Here is a 27840-nt window from a genome sequence, read left to right on the forward strand (position 1 = left end):
AACCTTTAGGGTTTTTCTTTTATGTTTGGTTTTAAAGTTGAAGAAAATCCAGAAGGTACCATTTCTCTGAGCCAAGTTAAGCAAGAACCCAAAGAACCAGCATTGTCTATGGAAGCAAAAAAAAATTTGGACTGTAAGAAATTATCTGCCACATAAATTATTGAAGCTTTTCAGAATTTATAACTTGGGTAACTTCTGATGTCATAAAAAAAGAAGGTGAATATTGTCAAAGTGCAGTATTGTGATAGATGGACTAAAGACTAGTTCAATGAGCAACTGTGATTTAAAACTGGTATGTTTGTTGCCAAGTCCATATTTTTGGAAGCTATTTTACTGCTGTCATTTTGTATAATTCTTGTGCTTTTGATTATCTAATGAGGCCAGTATTTCAAAAGATCATCTGAATTTATTCATGACAATATAGTCTGAACACAAATAGTCACATAACTCATCTCTTGAAAATATCTAATTTGGGTTCTGAAAAGACAAAAACAAAAAATAGTGTGTGTGTGTGTGTGAGAGAGAGATTATGTGTGTGTGTGTGTGGGGGGACTGTGTTGACTTTTTATTTAAAAGTGATAAAAAAAACTTACTGCCTCTTTAAAGTTGTGAAGAAATTCTTTTTTTTTTTTTTAGAAATTCTTTACATTATAGCAGACAGGTGAGAGATTATTTGTAGTCTGTCACATTAGGGAAGATAAAACAGTCGTAGATTTGAATCATAACACGAAGCCCAGCATTCTCCTTTGTGGAAACAGTAGTTGCATTTTGGCTTCTTCCATTAGAACTTTTTATACTTCAAACTACAAACCAATAGCATACTAATGGTCATCTAATAGAAATTTAAAGTGTCTTGGTAAGTACTTATAATTTTAACTTGAATTAATCAGATAAAACACAGAAATAAATGTATATTGCATGGATTTATATAGTATTGTAGGTAAAGCACTACTTATGGAGAGGAAAATGTAGAAATTGAGAGAATTCAGAAAAAATAACAGACTTCCCCTGGTGTTTACAGATGATTTGGGGGACTTTTTGATATCAGCAGGGGATTTTTTTTTTCCTATTTTGTATTGAAGATTCAGCTCTGGTTGGAAAACAATTTGAGTTGTATTTATTTTTCTATGCCAGAGTTCTTACTGAATTGGTGGTATTAGAATTTATGCTATTTCAAGGTAAGTATTCGTAGTTAAAAAATTAGTTCTTATTTAACACTTTAAAACAACTGATGTATATGTATATTGACTTGTTGAGTAAGTATATTTACTCGAAATACTGAATAAGTACTGATCACTATATTCATTGTAAGCTTCTGTTTTCTGGAAGGTTGGCAAACTAGAAATGTCAATTATAAACTGTCAAGAAATCAACGTAAAGGCTTTTTTTACCCCAGGGACCATGTGTGGGTATATTTAAGCTTTTATTTTAAAATAATAAGGATTTCAAATGGATATGAATGTTTAATGTTCAAAGGATATGAGATATAATATGAAATTTAACCTTAATATTTTACATGAATATGAGTCATTTTTAGCTTTTCTAAATCCAGTCTCCCATTCTTAATTCATTTTAGTTGTCGCAGGTTCATATGTATCTAAGTATAAAGCATTGTTATATTAGAAGTGAGTAGAACTTTAATAAAAACATCTTGCTCTTTAGATTTATACCCTATTTAATATAAAATGTATTATTTATGCCCCTATTTAATACACAGTTAATATTTAATTACATATATGATTTTTAGTTAGAATAGTTAACTGTTCTATGAACTGAAAATATTTGATGTCAGCATTTTAGAGGCAGGCTGCCAAATCTGATTATGTTACTCTAAGTTAAACACAGCACTTAATTACCTCAAACCCAGATTTCTCTTAGTCTCTGTGTACTTAAAGGGTATAAGTCTAAATTTATATTGTAGTGTTACATTGTAGATAACATTCTTTTCATTTGTTATTTCCAGTTTATGGAAACTGTTTTCAAGATTTTAAGTAATATTCACTTTTTATTAATGGCAATAGCTTATTAAATATTTTACCAATTTAACTATGTTCCTTTGGAGACATTCTTTTCTTTTTTGATGTTGAGTTGTTAAGGAGAAATGCTTGTTAAGATACAAACTCTAGTGAATTACCTACGAGAATGAGAGATGTTAGAGGATTCAGACTTTGGCACTTAACAAAACACAGTTTTAACAAAACACAGTTAAAAAATATTTCTCTCACTTCATTCTATGTGAATGTCTCTCTGGTACTCATTTTTGTTTTTGTTTTTATGAGGACAGAAAGTTACAGTGCATCCACCTCACAAACAAAAAGCAAAATTAAGAAAGAGCATGAAGGAAGGTTTCAGTCCCTAATTGTATACTCTTTTGGTTTTTAGGTAGAAACTGGAACTATCAATATTTTCATGTAAGTATTTCAATGAGTAGCTCTTTAAAAATAGTTTCTAAATTTTTAAAAATTCATGTGTCCTCTAAATGCATGTTCAGTCACAATATATCAGTATTGTATTTTAAAGGTGCTTAGCATCGCTTTTTTAAAAGTATGTTTACATATTTTAAATATTCAGTTATTTTTTAAATGCACCGGGTATTAAATACGCGTGCATAAAACTTTCAGTATCTATATTTCGCATTCTCCTAACAGCTCTACAGCAAACTTTGACATCGGCTCTTTTGTATGATGTATTGCAAGGTGTAATATATGTAGTAGTGAATTGGACATTTGAAATAAACAGTTAGAAATTCATAATTACAGCTGAGCTTTTTTCATCATTGTAGTTTTCATGTTCCAAAGCCTCCCAGTGAACTTTATATATACTACAGTGAGTTATAGATAAACACTGCCATGGTGGGCTTTTTCCTTCAATATTAATTTCTCCATAAGCAGTTAACATGCTTAAAAGAAAAAGCTTTTATACTAAGTACCTTGTCTTATCCAAGGTAAATGTTTTTTAAAAGTTGCAAAAACGATAGAAAATAGATTTTGGAAGCTGGTCCTGCATTGCAGTTTCTGATTTTGAGGCCCACCAGCTTGTGTTTCATTTTTATATCCTGTCAAAATACAGACTTAATCATGTGAGTATGTGAAAGATGTCATTTAATTTGTACCAGATTTTTTTAAAAGTTTTAAAATGTGTGTGTATATACATATATATATTGTAAATTAATGTATAGTGTCCTTGTTAAAATGTAATTTTTTTCATTAAAAATCCTGTGTTATTTTTTTTTCTTAAACTTGTTGGTAGTTTTCTTTTTATACTTTTTCTGGGGATAGTGGTAGTTTTGTTCCTCTTAAAGATGTTAAATAAACACTTTAATTACCTGCGAACTTTGGCTAGAAATTTATGGTCAATTTGGAACTTGAAAGTTTTCCAGCATAACTACCAGTAACTCCTGTTCTTATTCCATTTAGGGACATATATGCATTTAGTACTCTCAGCTCAGCCAACCATCAACATTTTAATATAATGCATGTAATAAGGTATTAGTAATTCTTTTTCTCACATCTTGGCATTGTGATATCTATAAGTACAGCTTTATATTTCTTGGTTAAAAAGGAGGGATCATCAGTGTTTTCCATTCTGGCTTTTCTCTTTTTCTATTTCTTTTCTTTTTTTTCCTTTTTTTTTTTTTTTTTTTTTTCCCGCTTTATTCCACCTGCCTATTTTGTAGTACTATAGAAAATCTTACTGTCTCCAGAAGGGGTACTGTATTAACTATTCCCTATCAGCTGATTTAGCTTCAGACATCTTAAATGGTGTATTGCTTTGGTATCTAAATGTCTGTTATTCTACTTAATTAACTTAGTTGTAATGGCAAAGCCTTAGTGTGCTTTTGCCATATACACATTAACTATGAAAACTATTGTTAAATAATGCAAATATTTGTTGCTGATTGAAGTCTTAAAACTTTAGGAATAAAATCAGAATCTTAAAAAAACTCACTAGTGGATTCTAAATTTGATTCATGAGAAAAATAAGTAAGTTGTATGGTTAAGATTGAAAACCTTTGAAAATGTAATATGGGTATAATTGTGCAGGGGAAATGTTCAAGGGTAAAATTTGAAATCAGTAAATAAGTTTGAGAATTCTAATGTACAGCATAGCAATTATAATCAATAATACCTCATTATAATATTCAAAGTTGCTCAGAGACTACATCTAAAAGGAAAGAATGGGGGGTAATAAAAGGGAACAAATAATTGTGTGAAATGATAGTGATTTTTAGCTAACTTTTTGGTGGTAATATATTGCAAAATATAAATTACCAAATCAACATATTGTATACCTTAAAATTAATATGTTAATTATATCTCAATTAGGAAAAAAAAGAATTCTGAAACCAGAAGACAGAGTAGCAGTCCAATATTAGAGTTTTTAAAAATATTTTTATTGAAGTATAATCGACATAAAATAAATTGCACATATTTAAAGTACACAATTTAGTAAGTTTTGATATATGTATACATCTATGAAACTATCACCACAGTTAAGATAATGAACATATCCATCACCTCTAGAGCTCCTAGTGCCTCTTTATAATCCATTCCCTCTTCTTCTGTTTCCCATTCCTACCTCACCATCCCCAAACAACTACTGATTTGCTTTCTGTCATGAGAGATCAGTTTGCTTTGGCTACAATTTTATAAAAAAAAATTATCTGGTATGAACATTTTTTATGACTCTTGTCACTCAGCATAGTTATTTTCAGATTAATCTGTGTCAGAATATATGAATAGCCCATTCCTTTTTACTGCTGAGTAGTATTCCATTGTATGGATATACCACAATTTGTCCATTCACCTGTTGATGAATAGCTGGGTTGTTTGCAGTTCTTGGCTATTACAAATAAAGCTGCTATGAACATTTGTATAAAAGTCTTTTTATGAATATATGCTTTCATTTCTCTTAAGTAAATAGTAGTGGAATACCTGGGTTATGTGGTAGGTGTATATTTAACATTTTAGGAAACTCAAGTGATTTTTCTGAAGTGGTTATGCCACCTTACATTCCTGTCAGGTGTATATGAGAGTTCTAGCCAACACTTGGTAGGGGCTGGCTTTTATATTATAGGCATTATAATAGGTATATAATAGTATCTCATTGTGCTTTAAATTTCCATTTCTGTGATGACCAATGCCGTTGAACATCTTTTCATGTGTTACATGCCATCTGTATATCTTCATTAGTGGAGTGTCTGTTTGGATCTTTACCTCATTTTTTTTTTTTAAACTTATAATCCCCAGAGGTTGGGCATTTTTTTTTAAAGATTTTATTTATTTATTTGACAGAGATCACAAGTAGGCAGAGAGGCAGGCAGAGAGGGAGGAAGGGAAGCAGGCTCCCTGCTGAGCAGAGAGCCTGATGCAGGGCTCCATCCCAGGACCCTGAGATCATGACCTGAGCCGAAGGCAGAGGCTTTAACCCACTGAGCCACCCAGGTGCCCCTCTTTACCTCATTTTTAAATGGAATTGTTTTCTTATTATAGAGGTTTAGGAAGTATATTCTAGATACAAGTCCTTTTTTTGTTTTTAAAGATTTTATTTATTTATTTGATAGAGTATAGCAGCGGGAGCGGCAGGCAGAAGAAGAGGGAGAAGCAGGCTCCCCACTGAGCAGGGAGCTGGATGTGGGGCTCCATCCCAGGACCCTGGGATCATGACAGCCGCACCACCCAGGCACCCCATAAACAGCAGTTCTTAATTGTGATTAAGTCCAGTGTATCTTTTTTTTCCTTTGTGGATCATACTTTTGTGTAAGAGATCTTTGCCTAACCCAAGATTAGATTTTTCTCCAGGTTTTCTTCTCAGAAATTTTATACCTGAGTTTACATTTAGGTGCATCATCTATTTTGAGTCAATTTTTATATACATAGTACACGATCCTCTTTGCATATGAATACCCAATTGTTTCAGTACCATTTTATGAAGACTGTATTTCTCTATTGAATTAAATTTATACCCTTGATGAAAAAATTCATTGATCACGTATATTTGGATGACTTTCTGGAATCTGTTCTTTTTCATTGATACATTGTCTATCTCAGTGGTCTCAAGCAGGGCAATTTTGCCTCTGGGGGACATTACACAAAGTCTGGAGACAGTTTCAGTAGTGATAGCTAGGGAGATACTACTGGTTTCTGATAGAAGCCAGAGCTTCTGCTCAACATTGTACAATGTATAGAACAGTTCCTACAATAAAGAATTGTCTGGTGTAAAATGTCTGTAGTACCAAGATTGGAAAAGTTGGGTCCATATCGATGCCAATAGCACATTGTCTTGATTACTATAGCTTTAAGATAAGTCTTGAAGTCAGGTAATAGAGCCTTTGTTTTTTTTAATTTTTTATTAAAAAAATTTTTTTTAAGATTTTACTTGTCAGAGAGAGAGGGAGAGAGAGCATAGGCAGGGAGGGTGGCAGGCAGAGAGAGAGGGAGAAGCAGGCTCCCCATTGAGCAAGGATCCCAATGCAGGGCTCAATTCCAGGACCCTGGGATCACGACCTGAGCTGAAGGCCGACACTCAACCTACCTACTAAGCCACCCAGGCTTCCTGGTAATGCAGTCTTTGACCCTTACTCTTCCTTTAAAATTTCTTTTGGCGGGGTGCCTGGGTGGCTCAGTGGGTTAAGCCGCTGCCTTCGGCTCAGGTCATGATCTCAGGGTCCTGGGATCGAGTCCCGCATCGGGCTCTCTGCTCTGCAGGGAGCCTGCTTCCTCCTCTCCCTCTCTCTGCCTGCCTGTCTGTCTGCTTGTGATCTCTGTCTGTCAAATAAATAAATAAAATCTTAAAAAAATAAAAAATAAAAATAAATAAAAATAAAATTTCTTTTGGCTCCTCCAAGTTCTTTGTTTTTCCATGTGAATTTTAGAATCTCCTTCTCAATTTCTTTTTTTTAAATGCCTGATAGGATTTTGACTGGGTTAATGTAGAATATATGGATCAATTTGGGGATTATTGAAATCTTAATATTGATACTTAATTTTTTCCTTGACAATATCTTAGAGTTTTCAGTGTATAGGTCTCACATACCTTTTGTCAGATTTATCACTAAGAACTTTTTTTTTTAAGATTTTATTTATTTATTTGACAGACAGGTCACAGGTAGGCAGAAAGGCAGGCAAAGAGAGAGAGGGGAGGAAGCAGGCTCCCTGCTGAGCAGAGACCTTGATGTGGGGCTGGATCCCAGGACCCTGAGATCATGACCTGAGCCGAAGGCAGAGGCTTTAACCCACTGAGCCACCCAGGCGCCCCTCACTAAGAGCGTCTAAATGGCGTTTTTAAATTTCAATTTCTTATTTTTGTATAATATGAAGTACAGTTGATATGCTTTATGGATCTTTTATTTTGCAACCTTCTTAAACTCACTTATTCTCATAGATTTTTCGTATACTCTATTAGATTTTTTTTCCGTAGACAGTTAATGCTGTTTACATCTTCCTTTCCAATCTGGATGCTTTGTATTTCTTTTTCAAAGCTGTTAAACTGACTGGAATCTAAAGTTCAGCTTTGATTAGAACTAGTTAGAGTAGACCTTGCCTTGTTTCTGATCTTAGGGGGAAAGCATTTAGTCTTTCACTATTATGAGGTTAACCATAATTTTAGAATATGTCTCACCAAATTGAATGAGAGTCATCCTGTTTTAGCGTGCTGAGAATTTTTGTTAGGAATGGATATTTGATTTTGTCAGATGCTTTTTCTGCATATGTTGAGATGATCATTTGGTTTTTCCTTTTTTTAGTCTCACAGTATGATAAAAGACTTTGACTGAATTTCAAAGGGTAAAAACAGCCTTGCATCCTTGCATTCCTGGAATAAATCATATTTGTTCATCAAGATGCATTATCCTGTTTTATACATTGTTGGGTTTCAGTTGCATTTAATGTCACTATTGATATGGTCATGTTTGAGTCTTCCCTTCCATCTTGTTATTTGTTCAGTTTATACTTTGCTCCCTTTTCTTATTCTGCCTTTTGGTGCAATTGCCCTTTTTTAATGATTCAGCTTTACCTCCTTTATTGACTTATTAGCTGTAACTCTTGTTATTTTAATGATTACTTTAACGTTTATACTGTACTATACCAGTCTACCTTCAAATACTATTCCATCATTTCACATATAGTATAAGAATTTTACAATAATATACTTAAGTTTTTCCACTTATTTGTGCTATTGGGGTCACATATTTTATTTCTATGTATATTATAACTTCACAAGACATTACTATTTATACTTTAAATAATCAAATAAAAAATTTACACTTTAAATATATATCTTATATATATTATTTTTATATATTTTCCTGCTTTTTTGCATTCCTGGTAACTTTTGATTGGTTGTCAGACATAACTTCTGCCTTGTTGGGTGCTGGATATTTTTGTATTCCTATTCCTATTCTTGAGTTTTGTTCTAGGTCACAGTTAACTTTCTTAGGAACAGTTTGTGCCTTTAATATCTTGCTTTCAAGCTTTGTAGTGTTAATATTGTCTCATTATTGAAGCAAATCCCTTCTGAGTACTCTACACTGCTTTTGAATTAATGAGGTTTTCTACTCTGGCTGGGGGGAATAGGCACTCTTCTGAACCCTACGAGCCTCAGAGGGTTATTCTCCTTCTAGTCTCAAGTAATTTCTTTATACTCATGCACTGATCATTAAATACTCTGTTGAATGTTAGAGAGTGCTCTTCTGCAGAGCTCTGGAGTTTTCCGTGTAGCTCTCTTCTCCAGTACTTTATCCTACAACTCTAGTTGCTTTGGCCTTCCTTGATTGCAAGTTTCATGTCCTCCCTCTGAGAGGCTCTGCCTAGTTTTCCACTCTGTGTGCCACAGCCTGGAAACTCTTCAGACAGCAGTCTGGGATGGGATAAGCCTCATCTCATTTGTTTTCCATCTCTCAGGGATCACTGTTCTCTCTTGCATAATGTCCAGTGTTTTGAGAATCATTGTTTCATATATTTTATCGAGTTTTATAGTTGTTTCATGCAGAAGGGTGAATCTGATCGCTTGTACTCCATCTTGACTAGATATGGAAGTTCTCCAGACAGTGTTGGTATCATGTCCCATTTAGGTATCTGCAAGCAGTTGAATTGGGAGATGACATAGAGGCTGTAAGGGAAACATAAGGATAGATCATGAGATGGAGTAAGGTACCACAAATCGGTGAGACAAGTAGGTATCATGGTGGGATTTAGGGTATTGGATTGGTCCAAAGTAATTCTCCAGAACAGCCTGATTGTATAGGGACCACCTTTGATGGTATAGTTTCCAGTCCCCACTGCCATGGTTCCACCAATCATAATGACTCAGCCTTCTGTGTACCTGACAGAGTTAGGCCATGCAGGATATCAAAATGAATGGTTTAAAATTTGTCTTAAAAGAACTTACTGTCTATTACAGACAATATATAACTTTATACAAGATAGAAAATGGTAAATTTCATCATAGGAATATGGATAAAATCATATAAGAATTAAGAAGAAGGGGCGCCTGGATGGCTCAGTGGGTTAAGCCTCTGCCTTTGGCTCAGGTCATGATCTCAGGGTCCTAGGATCGAACCCAAGTCAAGCTCTCTGCTCAGCGGGGAGCCTGCTTCTCCCTCTCTCTCGGCCTGCTGCTCTGCCTGTTTGTGATATCTTTCGCTCTGTCAAATAAATAAATAAAATCTTTAAATTAAAAAAAAAGATTTAAGGGGCGCCTGGGTGGCTCAGTGGGTTAAGCCGCTGCCTTCAGCTCAGGTCATGATCTCAGGGTCCTGGGATCGAGTCCCACATCGTGCTCTCTGCTCAGCAGGGAGCCTGCTTCCTCCTCTCTCTCTCTGCTTGCCTCTCTGCCTACTTGTGATCTCTCTCTCTCTGTCAAATAAATAAATAAATAAAAATCTTTAAAAAAAAAAAAGATTTAAGAAGATGACATTACTTACAAGGGAGAGAACTGACAGTAAGCACCAGGTATTGTACTTGGTGCTTTGTATTGTTTGGTTAAAGCACTTGGCATTTTGCCTGGCAAAAAGTAAGTCATTCCTTATTTTTATAGCTAGGATCGGTGATTAAGAGCATGTGCTTTGAAGTTGGACAGTTAGATTTGAATACCACCTCCTCTTAATTACCTTTGTAACTTGGTCAAATTACTTAAACTTTCAGTTCTTCATATTTTTCTTTCTTCTGAAGAAATAGTAGTAGCTACCTAACTATTATAAGGATTTAATTAACTTTTGTTGAAATCTTGGAATCTGTGACATACCAGTCAATGTATGTTCATTTTTATAATTAATATTAATAATAAAATGTTAAGTCCTGAAAGGTAAGTATGATTCTTATTTATTTTTTTTAAGTAAGCTCTACATCCAGTGTGGAGCCCAACATGATGCTTGAATTCCTGACTCTGAGATAAAGACCTGAGCTGAAATCAAGAGTTGGAAGCTCAACCAGCTGACCCACCCAGGCACCCCATCTGTATTTTCAAGATGATGTATCTGTTAGAGAGCGTCTTGGGCTGCTTGCAACAGACACATGATTGTGGTGGCTTAACAAAATAAAGAGGTCTAACCTTTTTTATGAAACCAAATCTGAAGGCAGTCTCACCAGGGCTGGTATGGTGGTTCCCTGTGCCCACCAGGAACCGAGCCTCCCTTAATCTTTTCATATAACCATGTCTAACATGTGGCTATCATCTATGTATTTGTTGCTTTTTTGTCCATGATTGTTGCTCTACTTGCAGCACGGATGAGAGTTCAGATTGTAAGAATGGAATGGGCAAAAGGCCTATGCTGGGAGAATGAGCCAAAGGTCTTTTTTAGGAGACCCATCCGCAACTTCCACTTTTATTGGATTGGTTAGAAGAGTTATATAACCATCCCACTTATAAAGGCTGCTAGGAAATGTAGTTCTTTTGAAATCTGGATACCACCCCAAGAAAAATTGCATTTTAGTAAAGCAGAATTCATTGACTACCATTTAGGCCACTAATGATGTCTCTCACAAATGGGAAAACTGAAATTCAGAAATTCAGTTGTTTGAGGTTGTTAAACAACTACAAAGTGATGAAGTTAATATTGGTAGCAAGGTCTGTCTAGTACCATTCCACATTCCTTTTGCCACACGGTCCAGCAAATAAGTGATCTTTTCATTATAGGATCTTTAAGTTGGATCTTTCATGACATGGACATGAGATTAAAATGCAGATGTATAGAATTCAAGGAGCAAGTAGAGGGAATTATATGTCTCTTTTGGGGATACAAACACAATGTTCATTTTGATGAGAGTTTTAGGAGTCAATGAAGGAAAGAAGTTGGGGAAAAGACTGGAAAGGTGAGAGAAAGCTTAAATGGTAGAAATTCTAGAAGGCCAGACAAAGAATTTTATATTTTGCTTAGTATGTGTTACAGTTAAAGTCTTATTGAAATGATCCATTAAAGGGGCCCCTTAAATCAAAAACCTTTTCTAGGGGTGCCACGGTGGTTTGGTCAGTTGAGCATCTGCCATTGGCTCAGGTCATGATCCCTGGGTCCTGGGTTTGAGCCCCACAGCCCCGTATCTGCTCTGCTCAGCCAGGAGCCCGTTTCTTCCCACCTCTGCCTGCCGCTCTCCCTGCTTGTATACACCCTCTCTCTCTTTCTTTCTCTCTGTCAAATAAATAAAATCTTTAAAAATTAGAACACTTTCCTAAAATTTGGATGAAACTTAAAATTTTGCAGGTTTCTGAAGGTAGGTATAATGGGCAAATGGAAGTGCCAGAGTAATTTTTTGATTATCATAATAAAATTGTGTAACAAATTTCTGGCCTTGACTACTGTATCTATAATTACTTTATAGAAGCTGTTGGGTTTTTACATTTATGTTCTACAAAGACACTCAAAAATCTTAAAAATGGACATTCATTCATTCTGCAAAGCAGACATATTTCCTGCCCTTTGGGAGTTTACATTCTAGTAAAGGGAGAAAGATAATAAATAATAAACAGTAATAAGTATATATAAACATAAGCACATTGTATATGTTTATATGTAAGTATATGTACTTAAATGTATTATTGTATGTATACTATATGTTCATACATCAGGTTGACAAGTGATAGAGACAAACATACAGAGTATGGTAAGAGTTGCAATTTTTAAATAGGGCAGCCAGAATGGGCCTCATTGAGAAGGTACATGCAAGCAAATTCTTCAAGACAATTAAGAGGCTCATGCAGATCCCATGCAGAGCAGTGCAAATAAGAGGGAACTGCAGGATCAGGCAGTATTCACTGTGCCTGAAGGTCAGAACAAGGCTAATGTGTTGGGAGTGGAGAGAGCAAGTAAGAGAGTCCTGGGAAATGAGGTCAGAGAGATAATAGGGGGTCCGATCATGTAGTGTCTTACAATCCATCTTAAAGATTTTGGCTTTTATTCTGAACAGAAATGGAAAGCTGTTGCCAAATTTTGAGCAGAATGACAACATAATATGACACCCTTTAAGAGCATAATTTTGGGGATGCCTAGGTGGCTCGGTTGGTTGAACATCCACTCTTTGATTTTGGCTCAGGTTGTGATCTCAGAGTCATGAGATCAAGCCCTGCATGGGCCTCCGTGCTCAGAGTGTAGTCTGCTCAAGATTTTCATTCTCCTTCTACCTCTGTTCCTCCCCGTACTCTTTCTCTTTCTCTCTCTCTCTCAAATAAATAAATAAATATGGCCATTATATTAAGAACAAACTTTATAGTTTCTCTCTCCCTACTTGATTAAAACTGTAGGGGCAAGGATCTTTGTCTTTTTTTGGTTTGTTGATATATGACAGTGGCAGACGCTGAGAAAATATTTTTGAGTGAACATTCAGCTTTTAGAGTTTTTTATTTTTTTATAAGGATAAAAAAAATAAATGGGGAACAACCTAAAGAGAGTAGGGAAAGTTGTTGAGGAAACTGCTGAAGATATATTTTTGAGTAGGAGAAAGGGGATCTAGTCCTTAAGGAAGGGGCTTAACTTTAGATAGTCCCATGGATACCTTATCTGTGGATAGAGGACAAAGCAGACTGTATGGGTAGAGATGCTGGTAGGTGACTACAAGGGAGAGTCTGGAAATTCTCTTGATTGCTTCAATTTTCTGTGAAATAAGAAGCAAAGCCCTTAGGTAGCTGTGAAGATGGGTGTGTGGGGGAAGCATGTTGAGGGGAAAAGCTAGTAGTATGAGAGTAATGAGGCAAGGGAAGTATAATATTAATGGGTCTACTTGACTAAGGGTTCATTTAAGGTTCATGTTCATAAATTGAAAATCAGGTTAGTCAACTTGTTTGTGTGTTTTTGTCCAGTCATGATCAGCAGTGACTGAGTATTGAGAACCAGACACTGTGTTACCTGCTGGCTGTGTGAAAGGTCAGCAAGACCTCATCCTAGCCCTATAGGGACTCACAGTGTAGTGGCAGGCAGGTGATTTGGTTTGGTTTGGTTTTTAAGATTTATTTATTTTAGAGAGCACAGGCGCAGGAGGAGGGGCAGAGGGAAAGGGAGAGAATCTCAAGCCGACTCCCTGCTGAGCTGGGAACCCTACCTAGGGCTGGATCTCACTACCCAGAGATCATGACCTGAGCGGAAATCAAGAGGCAGCCGCTTAACCAATTGAGCCACGTAGGCACCCTGTGGCAGACAGTTTTTTCATCAACTAGTCATAAAATGGTGTGATAAGTACCTTGAATTCAAACAAAGGAAAAAGCGTTGTAAATCAAAGAAGTTCCAGCCTAGTGGACAATTCAGGTTATGGAGGGAATAACAGATTAGTCTAAGAAGGCCAAAGATTATGAAAGAATCACTTCTAAACTCCGACCTCCCACTGTCCAATCAAAAAGGTATTATGTATAAACTCTGTGTCATTCCAATCAGATCCTCTGCCTTGCAACCCATCTTAAAATAGATCCCAGAGGGGCACCTGGGTGGCTCAGTGGGTTAAAACCTCTGCCTTCAGCTCAGATCATCATCCTAGGGTCCACATTGGGCTCCCTGCTCGTCGGGGAGCCTGCTCCCTCCTCTCTCTCTCTGCCTGCTTCTCTGCCTACTTCTGATCTCTGTCAAATAAATAAATAAAATATTTTAAAAAAATAGATCCCAGAACTCATAAATACTGCACCTCTAACTTCCCCTGTGAGATGCTAAGACTATCCAGATAGTATTCTCCCTTACTGCAATAAGCAAAAACCTCAGTTTTGCTTTATCAACAGGTTATTTTGGAGGTATTTTAAAGGAGCCAGCATTTGACGGTCTTGGAGTTCTAATCAAAACTGGTCATCTTGGGAACAGCATGCTTTTCTGAGGCGTTTTGAGCCTCCTGCACAGGGTCTCTCCTAATGGCAGTGGTGAGGTAAGTTCATGTGGGTTTGAGCTCTTATTTCTAATTTTTTAATCAAATACTCCAGAGGCTGAGTTTAATTTGTTTTGTTTAGTTTCAGCGTGATATGTCAGAATAAACTCTTTAAAAATCCATTGATTGGGGCGCCCGGGGGGCTCAGTGGGTTAAAGCCTCAGGTCATGATCCCAGGATCGTGGGATCGAGCCCTGCATCGGGCTCTCTCCTCAGCGGGAAGCCTGCTTCCTCCTCTCTTTCTGCCTGCCTCTCTGCCTACTTGTGATCTCTGTCTGTCAAAAAATAAATAATATATTTTTTAAAAAATAAAATAAAAATCCATTGATTGATCAGAAAAACTTTTACTTGGTAGAAATCTGCATTATTACTGTCAACACTACTGTTTGTCCTTGTCATTTCTTCATTGCGGATCTATGAGAGGAAGTTCACACGGACGAAGATGGGTGCACACTTGCGGGTTCAGAAGGTTTCTCTTCAGACTGCCATTCTTTGGAAAAACAGTCTCCAGTCATTTATGAAAGTTGTATGAGAATTTTGCCCACTCTTTTTTGTTTTGTCCATGAAATCCTGATTCTCTTTAGGAGGGGGTCCCCAAGATTCAAGACTCACATTTGGCTAAGTGTTGTCAGACTCATGGGTTTATCTTTAGTTTGGTTCTGTAGCCATTCTGGGCTGGACTCCTGCATCTTAAATGTATTTATGCTAGAATCAAAATGTGTCTTGTTTGCTTTCTAAATGATAAGAAGAATTATTTGGAATTATAATTGGTTTATAATTACATATACATATATATAATTACATATAGTTATATAATTATAATTGGTTATAATCAGGGGAACTTTTGATGTAAACAAAACTGTTCCATTTGGGGAGGTACTTTGAAGCAAAAAGAAAGCAATATCCCAAACACACACATTTTAAGGCAAGAGGAAAATTCCAAAATATATTGAAGGGATTATGAAATCACCTCCTTAAAAGATTCTTTGGCAAAGGCAAGAGAAATTTTTGAAAAATTTAAAACTGTCTTTTCTAAATCCTTTCAAATCACAATTTGACCATGATGTCCTTTATTCTTCTATTCCACTTCTTTGTCCCATGTTCCTCCATTTCCCTCTGTCCTGTCTCTCCTTCTGACTTTTTTTTTTCCCTTCAAAATGCCCCATAAAGAGAGAGTTTTACTACTCTAAAAGAGAAAGATCACTTTAATATAAGAAATACCCCTCTCATTTTTATACTTAAGGTGTTAACAATTATTTTATCATATAAAATCAAATTATCAAGGGGCCTAAATTACAGTTTAAACCAGTTGTAATGACTGATTCCCCTCCCTCATCCTCTTTTGTGTGCATGTATGTCAAAATAGGTTTTCCTGCATCTAAAATTTCCCCTCGCTTTAATTAAGCAGAGATAATTAGTCTTTTACAATGATAATTTTGTATTTGACTAAAGCTGGCCACTCTCGTTTTTAATTTCTATTCCTCTTCTTTTCCCTCCCTAGGGAAACATTAAAGATTAATTGATGAAAACAGTTATTTTCTCATTACGTGTTCAGTCCAGGAATGTCTAGTAAAGAACTTCTAAAATAGAAAAATCGTTAAACTGTGTTGTGCTTCTGTTTCTTCAAAATTGCTTTTAAGAGATATTTCTGGTTAAAACTACAGGAAAAGAGACACTTGGGTGGCTCTGTCACTTGAGCATAGACTCTTAATTTTGGCTCAGGTCATGATCTTAGGGTCGTGAGATAGACCCTACACTGGGCTCCATGTTCAGCACAGAGTCTGCTTGTCTCCCTCTCTTTACTCCTCCCCATGCTCGCTCATCCTCTCTCTCTCTCTGTCTCTTGCTCAAATAAATAAATGAAGTCTTTAAAAACTGCAAGAAAAGAAGAAAAAAACCTTGATTCCAAGATGAAGGGCTTTGAGGCAGGATTTAAAAGAGATTTTATAATTTCATTTATGAATACAAAGTTTATATGTCAGGCAGAAAATGTTCATAAGATAGATATTCCTGACAGAGGAATCATTGGACAAATAAGAATGAGTTAATCACACTGGTTTAAAGGATTAAAAAACAATTATCTTCCTAACTTTGAAAAGTCACATTAATGAAAAAGAAGTCACATTAATGCCAACAGGATATGCTACTTTATATAAGAAGATTGAACATCTCATAATTTAAACTTTGTATAATTTCTTGCATTGGATTTATGGGACAAATTATTATCATTTCTACAAATTATTTATGCTTACAAAAATTTAGAATCATGATTAACTAGATAAAATTATAATGATAGGTATCTTCTAAAAGTTTATAATCTTATTTCTACAATATCAAAATTCTTTTTTTTTAATATTTTATTTATTTATTTGACAGACAGTGATCACAAGTAGGCAGAGAGGCAGAGAGAGAGAAAGGAGGAAGCAGGCTCCCTGCTGAGCAGAGAGCCTGATGTGGGGCTCGATCCCAGGACCCTGGGATCATGACCTGAGCCGAAGGTAGAGGCTTTAACCCACTGAGCCACCAAGGCGCCCCTATAATATCAAAATTCTTTTTTTTTTCTTTTTAAAAGATTTTATTTATTTATTTGACAGAGAGAGATCACAAGCAGGCAGAGAGGCAGGCAGAGAGAGAGGAGGAAGCAGGCTCCCTGCTGAGCAGAGAGCCTGATGCGGGACTTGATCCCAGGACCGGAGATCATGACCTGAGCCGAAGGCAGCGGCTTAACCCACTGAGCCACCCAGGCGCCCTATAATATCAAAATTCTTAAAGACTTTATATTTGGGGCACCTGGGTGACTCAGTCAGTTAAGCATCTGCCTTTTGCTTGGGTCATGATCCCAGGGTCCTGAAATTGAGCCCTGACTTGGGACTCCCTTCTCGGGACAGACTGCTTCTCCATCTGCCTCTGCCCCCTCCCTTGCTTGTGCTCTCTTTCTCTCTCAAATAAATAAAATCTTTAAAAAAAAAAAAAACTTCATATTTAACTAAAATGGTAATTTCTAGTTCCTTAGCTAACTTAAAGACCTTAAACAAAGGTTAAACTGAGTTAATTGATACATAATCTTTGAATACTTGGACAAACTCTAAAGAAAAAAAATGAGTGACATTGGTCACTGAACAGTTTTATTTTACTGCTATTTTTACATGTTTAAAAACAGATATAGATTGGGACTCCTGGCTGGCTTAGTTGGTAGAGCATTTGACTCTTGATCTCAGGTTTGCAAGTTTAAGCCCCACATTGGGCCTGGAGCTTACTTTAAAAAAATAAAAATAGATGCAGATATACAGGATGTGAAAATAATTTTGGAATTTATTTATTTATTTTTAAAGTAAGCTCCATACCCAGCGTGGAGCCCAGCTTGGGGCTTCAACTCATGACTCTGAGATCAAGACCTGAGCTGAGATCAAGAATCAGCCTCGTGGTGGGTATTAAGGAGGACACATACTGCATGGAGCACTGGGTGTGGTACATAAACAATGAATCTTGGAACACTGAAAAAAAAATTATCAAACAAAAATTTAAAAAAAGATACACTAGCAGGAAAAAAAAAATCAGACACTTAACCAACTAAGCCACCCAGGCATCCCTGGATTTTGTTATATACATAATCTCCTTAAAATTTGATATGACAAACATGCTCATTAGAAAAAGAACTAAACAATTCTTATTTTCTGTCTTCTAGTTTTGTCTAGGAAGAAATAAAAGTTGGTCATCTAGGTTAAATGGAGCAAGTAAGACTATATTCTGTATAATTACAGAGAGATAGGACTATGTAGGCAAAACCATGTGTATGGTTTGTTTCTCAAAGAAATTGTACTTAGTATGATATTTTGATAGAAGGCTGAAGTGGCCTTCTAAAAGCAGAGCTTCAGTGTTAACTCAGAGGCAGCATTCTGAAAGGATTGATGCCATCCTTGAAGATGTAATAAATGCCTTATTCCAGAGAACTCTGTATGTTGCTGTGTTCCTGACATGGGTCCAGTCACCCAATAACCCCAATGACATTCCCAGTGACACACTGAGAGATTTTATTCTTCCCATCCCTTGTAGGGATGGAGGTCCTGGTCCCCAAAGGGAGCATACTCTTGCCAGAGGGACCACAGTGTTTTTGTTCAACTATAAGATAAGGCTGCTGTTAGTGCACTTTGACATCCCTGTGTCTGGGCACCAACAGGTAAGAAGAGGCATCAGCATTGTGGCAGGGGTGATCAACCCGGTTCAGCAGGAGGACATAGGCAGGGGGACTGCAGGTGGAACCCCGATGATTCATTTGGACACCTTCTTGTATTTCCATGCCCCACTGTAACTGAATGGATGCATGCAGCAGTGTCAGCGTAAGAACAATAGCTCAGTCCCCTAAGGGGACTGCTGAGATTCCCAATTTGAGTCCTACTGATGTGGGAAACGAGGGCAAAAGAAAAATTAAATATCCCATTGACAAATCCTTGCAATAGGCCAAGTGACATTCCTCTAGGAATTCAGCTGCCTCAATGTTAATATTTTGCTATGGGGAAAAGACCATATTAGCCTGACCCCCAGGATCCTATAAGTCTAGTTTAACATACAAAAATTCCTTTGGAAACTTCCTTTATCTCTACACCCCAAGATACATGTTGGCAGTCAGATATACATCTGAAGGGTCTCACGACTAAGATTTTATCAGACAGTAATAGATGACCTTTTCCTAGTAATAGCCCCCTCAGTGTCCTGGAAACCTTGTTTCCAAGATTGCTTAGAGCCTTACACTATCCCTAACCCCCTCCCAACTTGAAAGTATACAATCACGACTCCTCATGACCCCAGTGCTGCTTTTTCTGTGCATGGGTCCTGTCCCTATGATTTCATAAAACCACCTTTTTCACAAAAGATGTCTCAAGAATTCTTTCTTGGCCAATGGCCCTGAATCCTAACATCTTTCCTACATCAGTCCCACCAGTAAGCCCCCAAGACCTGGTGAGGTAATAGCTGAAGGTTAGTTAGAATAACTCCTGGAAGTAGGGGAGCATGAATACCAGTTGTGACTCCAGAGATCAACTATAGTGTCAGAGGTTCCTTCTGAGTTTCCCCTCGGGAAGAGGGACCCAGAAGAACCACGGAACACTGGCCCTCTGACCTGTGGGAAGAGAGAATTCTGTTCAGCACAAGAGGTCGGCCATGACAGCTGTGAAAATGAGCCACTGCGGATGGAGTAATTGACAAATGGTCCCAGCCACTATGCTCTGGATCTACCACGGTGCTTGTGCAGAAGATGTGCTTCCCACAGGCTGCTCCCAGACAATGACTGAGACGGCAAAAGTATGAAAATGGTCCCATTTCTGTGAGAAAGAGGACTCTCTGACTTGAGGTTTCCCCATCAGCCTTGCAGAGTTTACTCAATACTAATGAGGCCCTTGCATTGAAGAACTGAAGTTGGACTCCCCGCGTCCCAAGCCTCATAAATATCTTACGTTTGCCCTTCTTCCTCAGAGACACCACTAAGGTCTGTCAAGGTGGTATTTTCCTTACTGCAATAAGCAAAATACTTAGTTTTTCTTTATCAACAGGTTATTGTAGTGGTATTTTTAGGCAGGTAGCATTCAACAGATGAGAAGGAACCATCGTTCAAAATTAGAGGGAAGAGCTTCACAGGTAGGCGGAATAGTAAATGCGAAGGCCTTGAGGTGGAAAAAGGGTATTAAAGGACAGAAAGGCCAGTTGTGGTTTTAGCTTAGAAGCAATAGAGAAGGTGGTATGAGATGAGGTCAGTGATGTACAGAAGGCCTTGGAGTCCATGGTAATTATAGTATCAATATCATTCTGAGTAAAACAAAACCCATTAGAGGGTTTTTAATGGAGGAGTGATTTACCTGGTTTATATGTTGTAGAAGAATGTGTTATGAAGGGACATGAATGGAAATGGGGCCAGCAATTCAATTATTGGAATAGCGCAGGTGAGACCTTAGGTGATTTAGATCTAGAGTGATAGCAATACAGAAAGCAAAGCGAAATGGACAAATTCAGAATATATTTTAGAGGTAAAATCATCAGGACTTGCTGACTGGTTGGCAGTTGGGGAGGACATGTGGGGATGTGTGTGAAGGAAGGGAAGGAATGAAGAGTGACTACAGCCAGGGTTTTACCCTTGAGCAACTGTGTGAGTGGTAGTGAATTTTACTGAGTTGAGGAAAACTGAGGGGAGGAATAGATTCAGATGAGAAAAGCAAGAGCTCTTTTTTGAACCTGTCTGGTTTTGACTTCCCAATTGAAATATTAAGTAGGCACTTAGAGTTCTAAGTCTAGAGGTCAGGATTGGAGATCAACATTGTTGTGATTGATCAACATGCAGATGGTAAAGAGAAACTAGAGAACAGAGACACCACCTGAGGAAAAAAATCCAGATAAAGAAGAGGATTGTCCAGGATCTAGCCCTGAGGCCTTCCAGCATTCAGGTTAGCTGGAGCAGGAAATACTTGTAAGACATTAAAAGGAACACCAAGAATACTTAAAACTGGTAAATTGAGTTCACTTTGGAACCTGTGAGGAAAATTGGGGCAGAAAGTATCTCACATTACGTTAGTTGCTAATTAAAGCAATCTGTTCTATCCCTCAGTTAACAAATACGTATTCAGTGTATACAATGTATTATAACAGAGGTGTCCAAGAGACATTACAACATAAGGTGGTAAGTCCAGTCTGAATGGCCCTTAATAAACCATGTTTATATATAACACTCCCCTACAAGTGAGGCATGTCAGATTTTTAGACTGGATTGTAAAAATATTTCAGAAAAGTCTGTCTTTCTGCTTTGTAGTGTTTATTTAATTTTTTTAATTTATTTTTTAACATCTTAATTTTATTTTCTTTTTTTCAGTGTTCCAAGATTCACTGTAGTCTTTTTTTAAAAGGATTTTATGTATTTATGAGACAGAGAACGGTTGCACAAGGGGGGAGGGGCAAAGGGAGAGGGAGAAGCAGGCTCCCCACCGACCCCAAGATCATGACCATGATCAGAGCACAAGGCAGACACTCAACCAACTAAGCCATCCAGGTGCCCCTGTTTTCTAGTCTTTTTTCTTTCTTTCTTTTTTTTTTTTAAAGATTTTATTTATTTATTTGACAGACAGAGATCACAAGCAGGCAGAGAGGCATGCAGAGAGAAAGGAGGAAGCAGGCTTCCCGCAGAGCAGAGAGCCTGATGTGGGGCTCGATCCCAGGACCCCGGGATCATGACCTGAGCCAAAGGCAGAAGCCCTAACCCACTGAGCCACCCGGGTGCCCCTTCTAGTCTTTTTAAAACTACCTTAAACTCTCAATTTTTATCTTTTTTATACATTATTAAATTTTTAATTTAATAAACATTAAACTTTTTAACTTATTTTGATTTTGCCTAAAATATGTTTAGGTGGCAGTAATAAATTCTGCCTTTAAAAAAGATGATTAGAATTATATAAATATATTAACTATCTTAAGAAGACACTTCTCAGTTCAGGCTGGATTAACATGTGAAAATACATTGTAATGCTTTGATATTCTTCTAGAAGGGTTTAACCAAATGATATAGGAAAAAAAATAACAACTAGCTTGTAGTAGCTATAAAAATACAATTTGTGGCTTTCAACATAACAGCCTTCTGTATCAGTTGCGTAATAGTGATTATTTATTCATGGAGTCTTTTTATTTCCATGGAAACACAGATCATTTTAATTTTTAATTACACTAGAGTTTACAGTTCCATAGACTTTAACTCTGTAGTAGCAACTACAGAAGCTAGAGTTTTACCCATTTCCACTTTAAAAAATATGAAGGAGGAAGAGAGGGTTTTAAATGATCATGAAGTTCATTTAGTTACAACCTTTAGCTGCATAATTTCTCCTAAACATGCCCTGCAATTTGTTGTTCAATTAATTCTTCATTTTTTGTCTCCACCCTTTGGCTAGAAGTGTTTTCACCGGAAATGACTGCAGTGTGAAATTCGGCAATGGGTGCTGCTAAGTAGTTTGTGAGATATCTAAAGTTGTGAAGTAGTAGAAACAGAAGACTAGCTCTGCCACTTAAATCAGCTGAATTACCTTAGGGGAACCCTTTCATTTTCCTGGCCCATGATTTCTTCCTCTGCAACCTGAAGACTAAGGCTGAATGATAGAATTCAATGATTCTCTGAAATAGCTTGACTATGTGGTGCCCAGGACTTGTGGCAACTATCCACATGGGCCTTACAAATATGGTCATAGTATTTCTCATGACGGGAGTATTTGTCAACAGGGACTGGAAGCAGAACAGTAATAAAAAGCTATTAAACCAAACAGTTTGTTCACTAAGTGGATCTAATGAGGATTTTATAGATAGGAAATCTTTTTTTTAACCCCCTTTTTGTATCATGGCATTTTCTGATACATAAGTTTTCCAGGTTCGGTTCCTGCTTGATCAAGGTAATTTTCAGAGTACAAACGATGTTGTTGTTGCAGTCGTTCTAATTTATTACTAGTTGTTGTTACTCTCTTACTGTGCCTAATCTATAAATTAAAATTTATCATAGGTACATATAGGAAAAACATAGTTTGTTTGGGTTTAGTATTGTCCATGGTTTCAGGCATCCATTGAGGGTCTTGGAACATTTCTCCCATGGATAAGAGAGGACTACAGTAATTTGTCTTCTTTAAACATAATTTGGATCATATACAGTTATAAATCCTGCTTTTTCAAAAAATGAACACTATATTGTATTGAAAGTTTCTTCAAAATTGTTTTTAATTGATGCATAATATTGCATAGCATGTTTTTCACATCCATTTTATTCATCCCCAGATTGTTGAACATTTAGATATTTTCAATATTTTTTTAAAGCTTTTTTTTTTTTTAAGATTTTATTTATTTGACAGACAGAGATCACAAGTAGGCAGAGAGGAGGCAGAGAGAGAGAGAGGAGGAAGCAGGCTCCCTGCAGAGCAGAGAGCCCGATGTGGGGCTCGATCCCAGGACCCTGGGATCATGACCTGAGCTGAAGGCAGAGGCTTTAACCCACTGAGCCACCCAGGTGCCCCTAGATATTTTCAATATTTTTAATGCCAAATATTTTTTGTATAAAAGTCATTTTTTACATCTCTGACTATGTTTTTGGTTTGATACCTACACATAAAATAACTGTTCAAACAGCATAAGCATTTTTACTCCTGTTAATATTATCAAATTTTTTTCCATTAATGTTATACTGTCTATTCAAAGTAGTTTTTGATTGTGAATTAAATCACATCCTCGGGGCACCTGGGTGGCTCAGTGGGTTAAAGCTAAAGCCTTCGGGGCACCTGGGTGGCTCAGTGGGTTAAGCCGCTGCCTTCGGCTCAGGTCATGATCTCAGGGTCCTGGGATCGAGTCCCGCATCGGGCTCTCTGCTCAGCAGGGGCCTGCTTCCCTTCCCCTCTCTCTGCCTGCCTCTCTGCCTACTGTGATCTCTTTCTGTCAAATAAATAAATAAAATCTTTAAAAAAAAAAAAAAAGCTAAAGCCTTCGGCTCGGGTCATGATCCCAGGGTTCTGGGATCGAGCCCCACATCAAGCCCCACACTTGCTCTCTGCTTGGTGGGGATCCTCCTTCCTCCTGTCTCTCTGCCTGCCTCTCTGCCTGCTTGTGATCTCTGTCTGTCAAATAAATGGATAAAATCTTAAAAAAAAAATCACATGCTCATGAGAATTAAATATAATTTAAAGACTTTCTAATTTGAAATATCTTTTGTTCAAATTAACATTTTTATTAGGTGTTTTCATATATATATTTTTATGTGAAATACAGTCTTTTCAGTAGCCCATTTTTAGATCTTAGCCAAAAGGCGGAGAAGTGATTCACTAGTCCATTTTTATATTGCTGTTCAGCTAAAAAAATAAATTTCTATTGGCCTTTATTTTTTAAATGTGAAAAAAAAATTTTTTAATTTCTTTTTCATTTTTAAATATTTTTTTGAGATCTTTGAGTCATTTGATTTTTTAAGATCAATGAAAAACATTTAGGGAAAAGCAGTAGAAAAGAGATGGGGAAAGTTAACTCTTAGAGTATAAATCAGTGGAAGAACAGCCCAATGTGAATCCTGTGTTATGTAATGTTCGTAAATTCTTTCTCTCTGCAGTCCTTTGTTTATTTTTTAAAAACATATTTATGGGGTCATTGTTTTTCTCTTATTACTCGAGCAGATCTCTGGTTGTAAAAGATTAAAATATGGAAATACGCATAGGAAATTACTTCCTCGCTGACACATTTCCTTATAGATAACCATTATCCACAGCATTTTAGACTATAGTATTCCTATTCTTATTCTATTGATATGTATAGATCTCCATATTCTTTAAAATGTGTATATATAAGTATACATGAACATATATATAAAAGTAAATGGATCATATAATGCCTACTATTCAGAATCTTAAGTTTCCTTACCTACTAGTATGTCTTCAAGAGCTTCCTTTTTCTCCCTACAGTGTAAGAAGCATCCTTTCCCACATTATATACACGACACATGACTATAATAAAAAATTTGATTAAGATACGAAAGATGTTTTTAAAATAATAAAAATCACCTGAAATCAGTCCAGAGATAACCACCATTAATATTTTGGCAACCATTCTTTCATGCATCTCTTAATATATCGTATGAAATTAGTGATTTTTCTGACACCAGCTGGTATACTGCAATTCAGTTCTGGCTTCAGCCACCCGAAGTTAACACAGACCACAAAGATTGAAAGGCATGGTTTCCAACAAGACGGCCCCTACCTCAGACACCAGTCAAAAATAGGGTCCCCAGGCCACCTGCATGTCCAGCTGCCAGCGAATCTGGGACAATCCCGTGACCTCTGAAGCTTTGATAATTTGCTGGAATGACTCAGAACTATATTTAACAATTACAGTTTATTAGAAGGATCCAAAACAGAAACAGCCTAATTAAGAGACATTTAAGGTGAGGTCTGGGGGAGTCCTGAATGCAGAGGTTCCCACACCTTTTCCTCATGGAATCAGGTCACTCCACCCTCCCATGATATCAGTGTGTAAACCAACCAGGAAGGACCACCTTTCTAAGGTTATTTATTTATTTTTTTATTTTTATTTATTTATTTATTTATTTATTTATTTATGAATGACGAGGGGCTCGATCCCAGGACCCTGGGATCATGACCCGAGCTGAAGGGAGAGGTTTTAACCCACTGAGCCACGCAGGCACCCCCATAACTGGTACTTTTATTGGAGTTTTTTTTTTTTTTTTTAAGATTTTATTTATTTATTTGAGAGAGAGACAGTGAGAAAGAGCATGGGCGAGGAGAAGGTCAGAGGGAGAAGCAGACTCCCCATGGAGCTGGGAGCCCGATGCGGGACTCGATCCCGGGACTCCAGGATCACGACCTGAGCCGCAGGCAGTCGTCCAACCAACTGAGCCACCCAGGCGTCCCTTTATTGGAGTTTTATTACATAGATATAATTGATTAAATAATTGGCCTGTGATGGAACTCATTCTCTAGCTGCCTCCTTTTCCCAGACGTCAGGAGGTTGGGTTGATATCATATGATTGAAAGTCCCAACCTTATAATCACGTGGTTGGTCTTTCCGGTATGACCAGCCATCCTGAACTATCGAAGCTATCTGGGGCCCACCATGATTAACCTCATTTGCATAAATTAAGATGTGATCCAAAGGGCTCATGAGTAACAGACATTCCTTTTTTTTTTTTTTAAAGATTTTATTTATTTATTTGACAGTGAGAGATCACAAGCAGGCAGAGAGGCAGGCAGAGAGAGAGGAAGGGAAGCAGGCTCCCCGCTGAGCAGAGAGCCCGATGCGGGACTCGATCCCAGGACCCTGAGACCATGACCTGAGCCGAAGGCAGCGGCTTAACCCACTGAGCCACCCAGGCGCCCCAACAGACATTTCTTTTACTTGGGAAATTCTGGGAACTTAGTTCACTCCCACGAACCAAAGACAAAGGTGAGTTAAATCCTTTATTATACAGAAATGTCATATATAGTTTGTTTTTTATTGTAGATGCCTGTTTTTGTCTCCGATTTCTTACTGTGTCTATATATTAGTTCTATCTCATTTTTTCTCCAGCTATGGTGTGAAACCTAACATGTTTTATATATTAAATGTCTTAACTCTGTCTATAAATAGTTCTTTTTCCCTTTTTCTAGTTTGCCCTTTAATTTGGTAATTAAAATGCTTAGTCCTATGCTTAGTTCTTCTCCTTTAGACAACAAATAAATATTTATCTAAAATTTCTTACTGCTTTTAAGTCTTCTTTCCCCCCCATATTTTGAACTTATTTTGGTGTGGAGTACAGGTAAAGTTTAAATAGAGGTTTGTTTTGTTTTGTTTTGTTTTTTAAGTAACTGATTGTCCCAGCACAATAGAATGAATTTTCATTTTTTAGATTTACCCTTGCAAGGAATGGGTGATTTGTAAGGAATTTGGGGTTTGATATGTTATGAGGAAGGCATTATTATCCCCATTTTTTAGATGAATACACTGAGATTCAAAGTGGTTAAATAATTTTCCACCATTATCTGGAAAGGGCAGAATTGTCTATCTGAATCTAAAGCCTAAAAAGCACATTTATTAAACACATTTTTTAAAAAGGGACATTTAAAAATGGCCAACATCGGAGTCACACATCAGTACCAGATGACTTAGTAGGTACCTAAGATTATAAAATAATTTGTTCTGATAATTTTTCTTAATGATTGCAAATTAAGAAAAACACAGGTGAAAATCTAGTCATGACAGTGGAAAATTAAATTAAGCATAAGTGTAGGATATCCAAACACAAAATAATTTCCCACTGTGTTGATCAATTTAAATTAATACTCTACTTACTACTGAATCTTTCAGAAATGACTAAAAATGTTCACCAAATTTTGGGAGTATGCTTATAATCATCTGGAAAGTTTTGTGATGCACATATATATATTTTTTAATTTATATAACAGACAGAGATCACAAGCAGGCAGAGAGGCAGGCAGAGAGAGAGGGGGAAGCAGGCTCCCGGGTGAGCAAAGAGGCCGATGCGGGGCTCGATCCCAGGACCGTGGGATCATGACCTGAGCCGAAGGCAGAGGCTTTGACCCACTGAGCCACCCAGGTGCCCAATTGTGATCACATATTAAGAAAATTCATATTAGGAAGTCCAAAGGGGCATATTAAGGAGGTAGAAATCTTCCTGAGCAACTCAAATTCAGAGACTCCTGCATTATAGAGGACTATTCAAAGACACATGCTATACATTAAGACAGAAATTGAGGGGCGTTTGGGTGGCTTTGGCTCAGATCATGGTCCTGGAGTCTTGGGATCCAGTCCTGCATCAGGCTCCCTGCTTGGCAGGAAGCCTGCTCTTCCCGCTCTTGCTCTGTCAAATAAATAAATAAAATCTTGGGAAAAAAAAGTGATTAAGTCTCAAATGGAAGATCATAAGAGATGTTGATTTGTGATCAAGTGACTTCACAAAAGCAATTCCTTATATTTTAATGTGAACAACAGAGACTCATTTGTTTAAAGA

The 27840-nt window shown here is 37.0% G+C and overlaps 1 protein-coding gene across 20 annotated transcripts in view; it reads left to right on the forward strand.

Annotated features, from left to right (window-relative positions):
- CARF (calcium responsive transcription factor) overlaps positions 1-27840 on the forward strand; it is a 106166-nt gene that overhangs the window by 62638 nt on the left and 15688 nt on the right. For 7 of the 20 annotated variants that reach the window (XM_044241337.1, XM_044241336.1, XM_044241347.1 and 4 more), the window contains one exon: positions 2383-4048. In XM_044241337.1, coding sequence (XP_044097272.1) covers positions 2383-2528 — 146 coding nt within the window. In that variant the 3' untranslated portion in view covers positions 2529-4048. Of the gene's footprint in view, positions 1-9; positions 4051-14190; positions 14331-14685; positions 15070-26028; positions 26081-27840 lie in introns of those variants that run through there. The other 13 variants (XR_006383771.1, XM_044241343.1, XR_006383767.1 and 10 more) reach the window with 12 other exon arrangements.

The sequence above is a fragment of the Neovison vison genome, chromosome 3 (genome assembly GCF_020171115.1).
Source record: "Neovison vison isolate M4711 chromosome 3, ASM_NN_V1, whole genome shotgun sequence".
NCBI classification, from domain to species: domain Eukaryota; kingdom Metazoa; phylum Chordata; class Mammalia; order Carnivora; family Mustelidae; genus Neogale; species Neogale vison.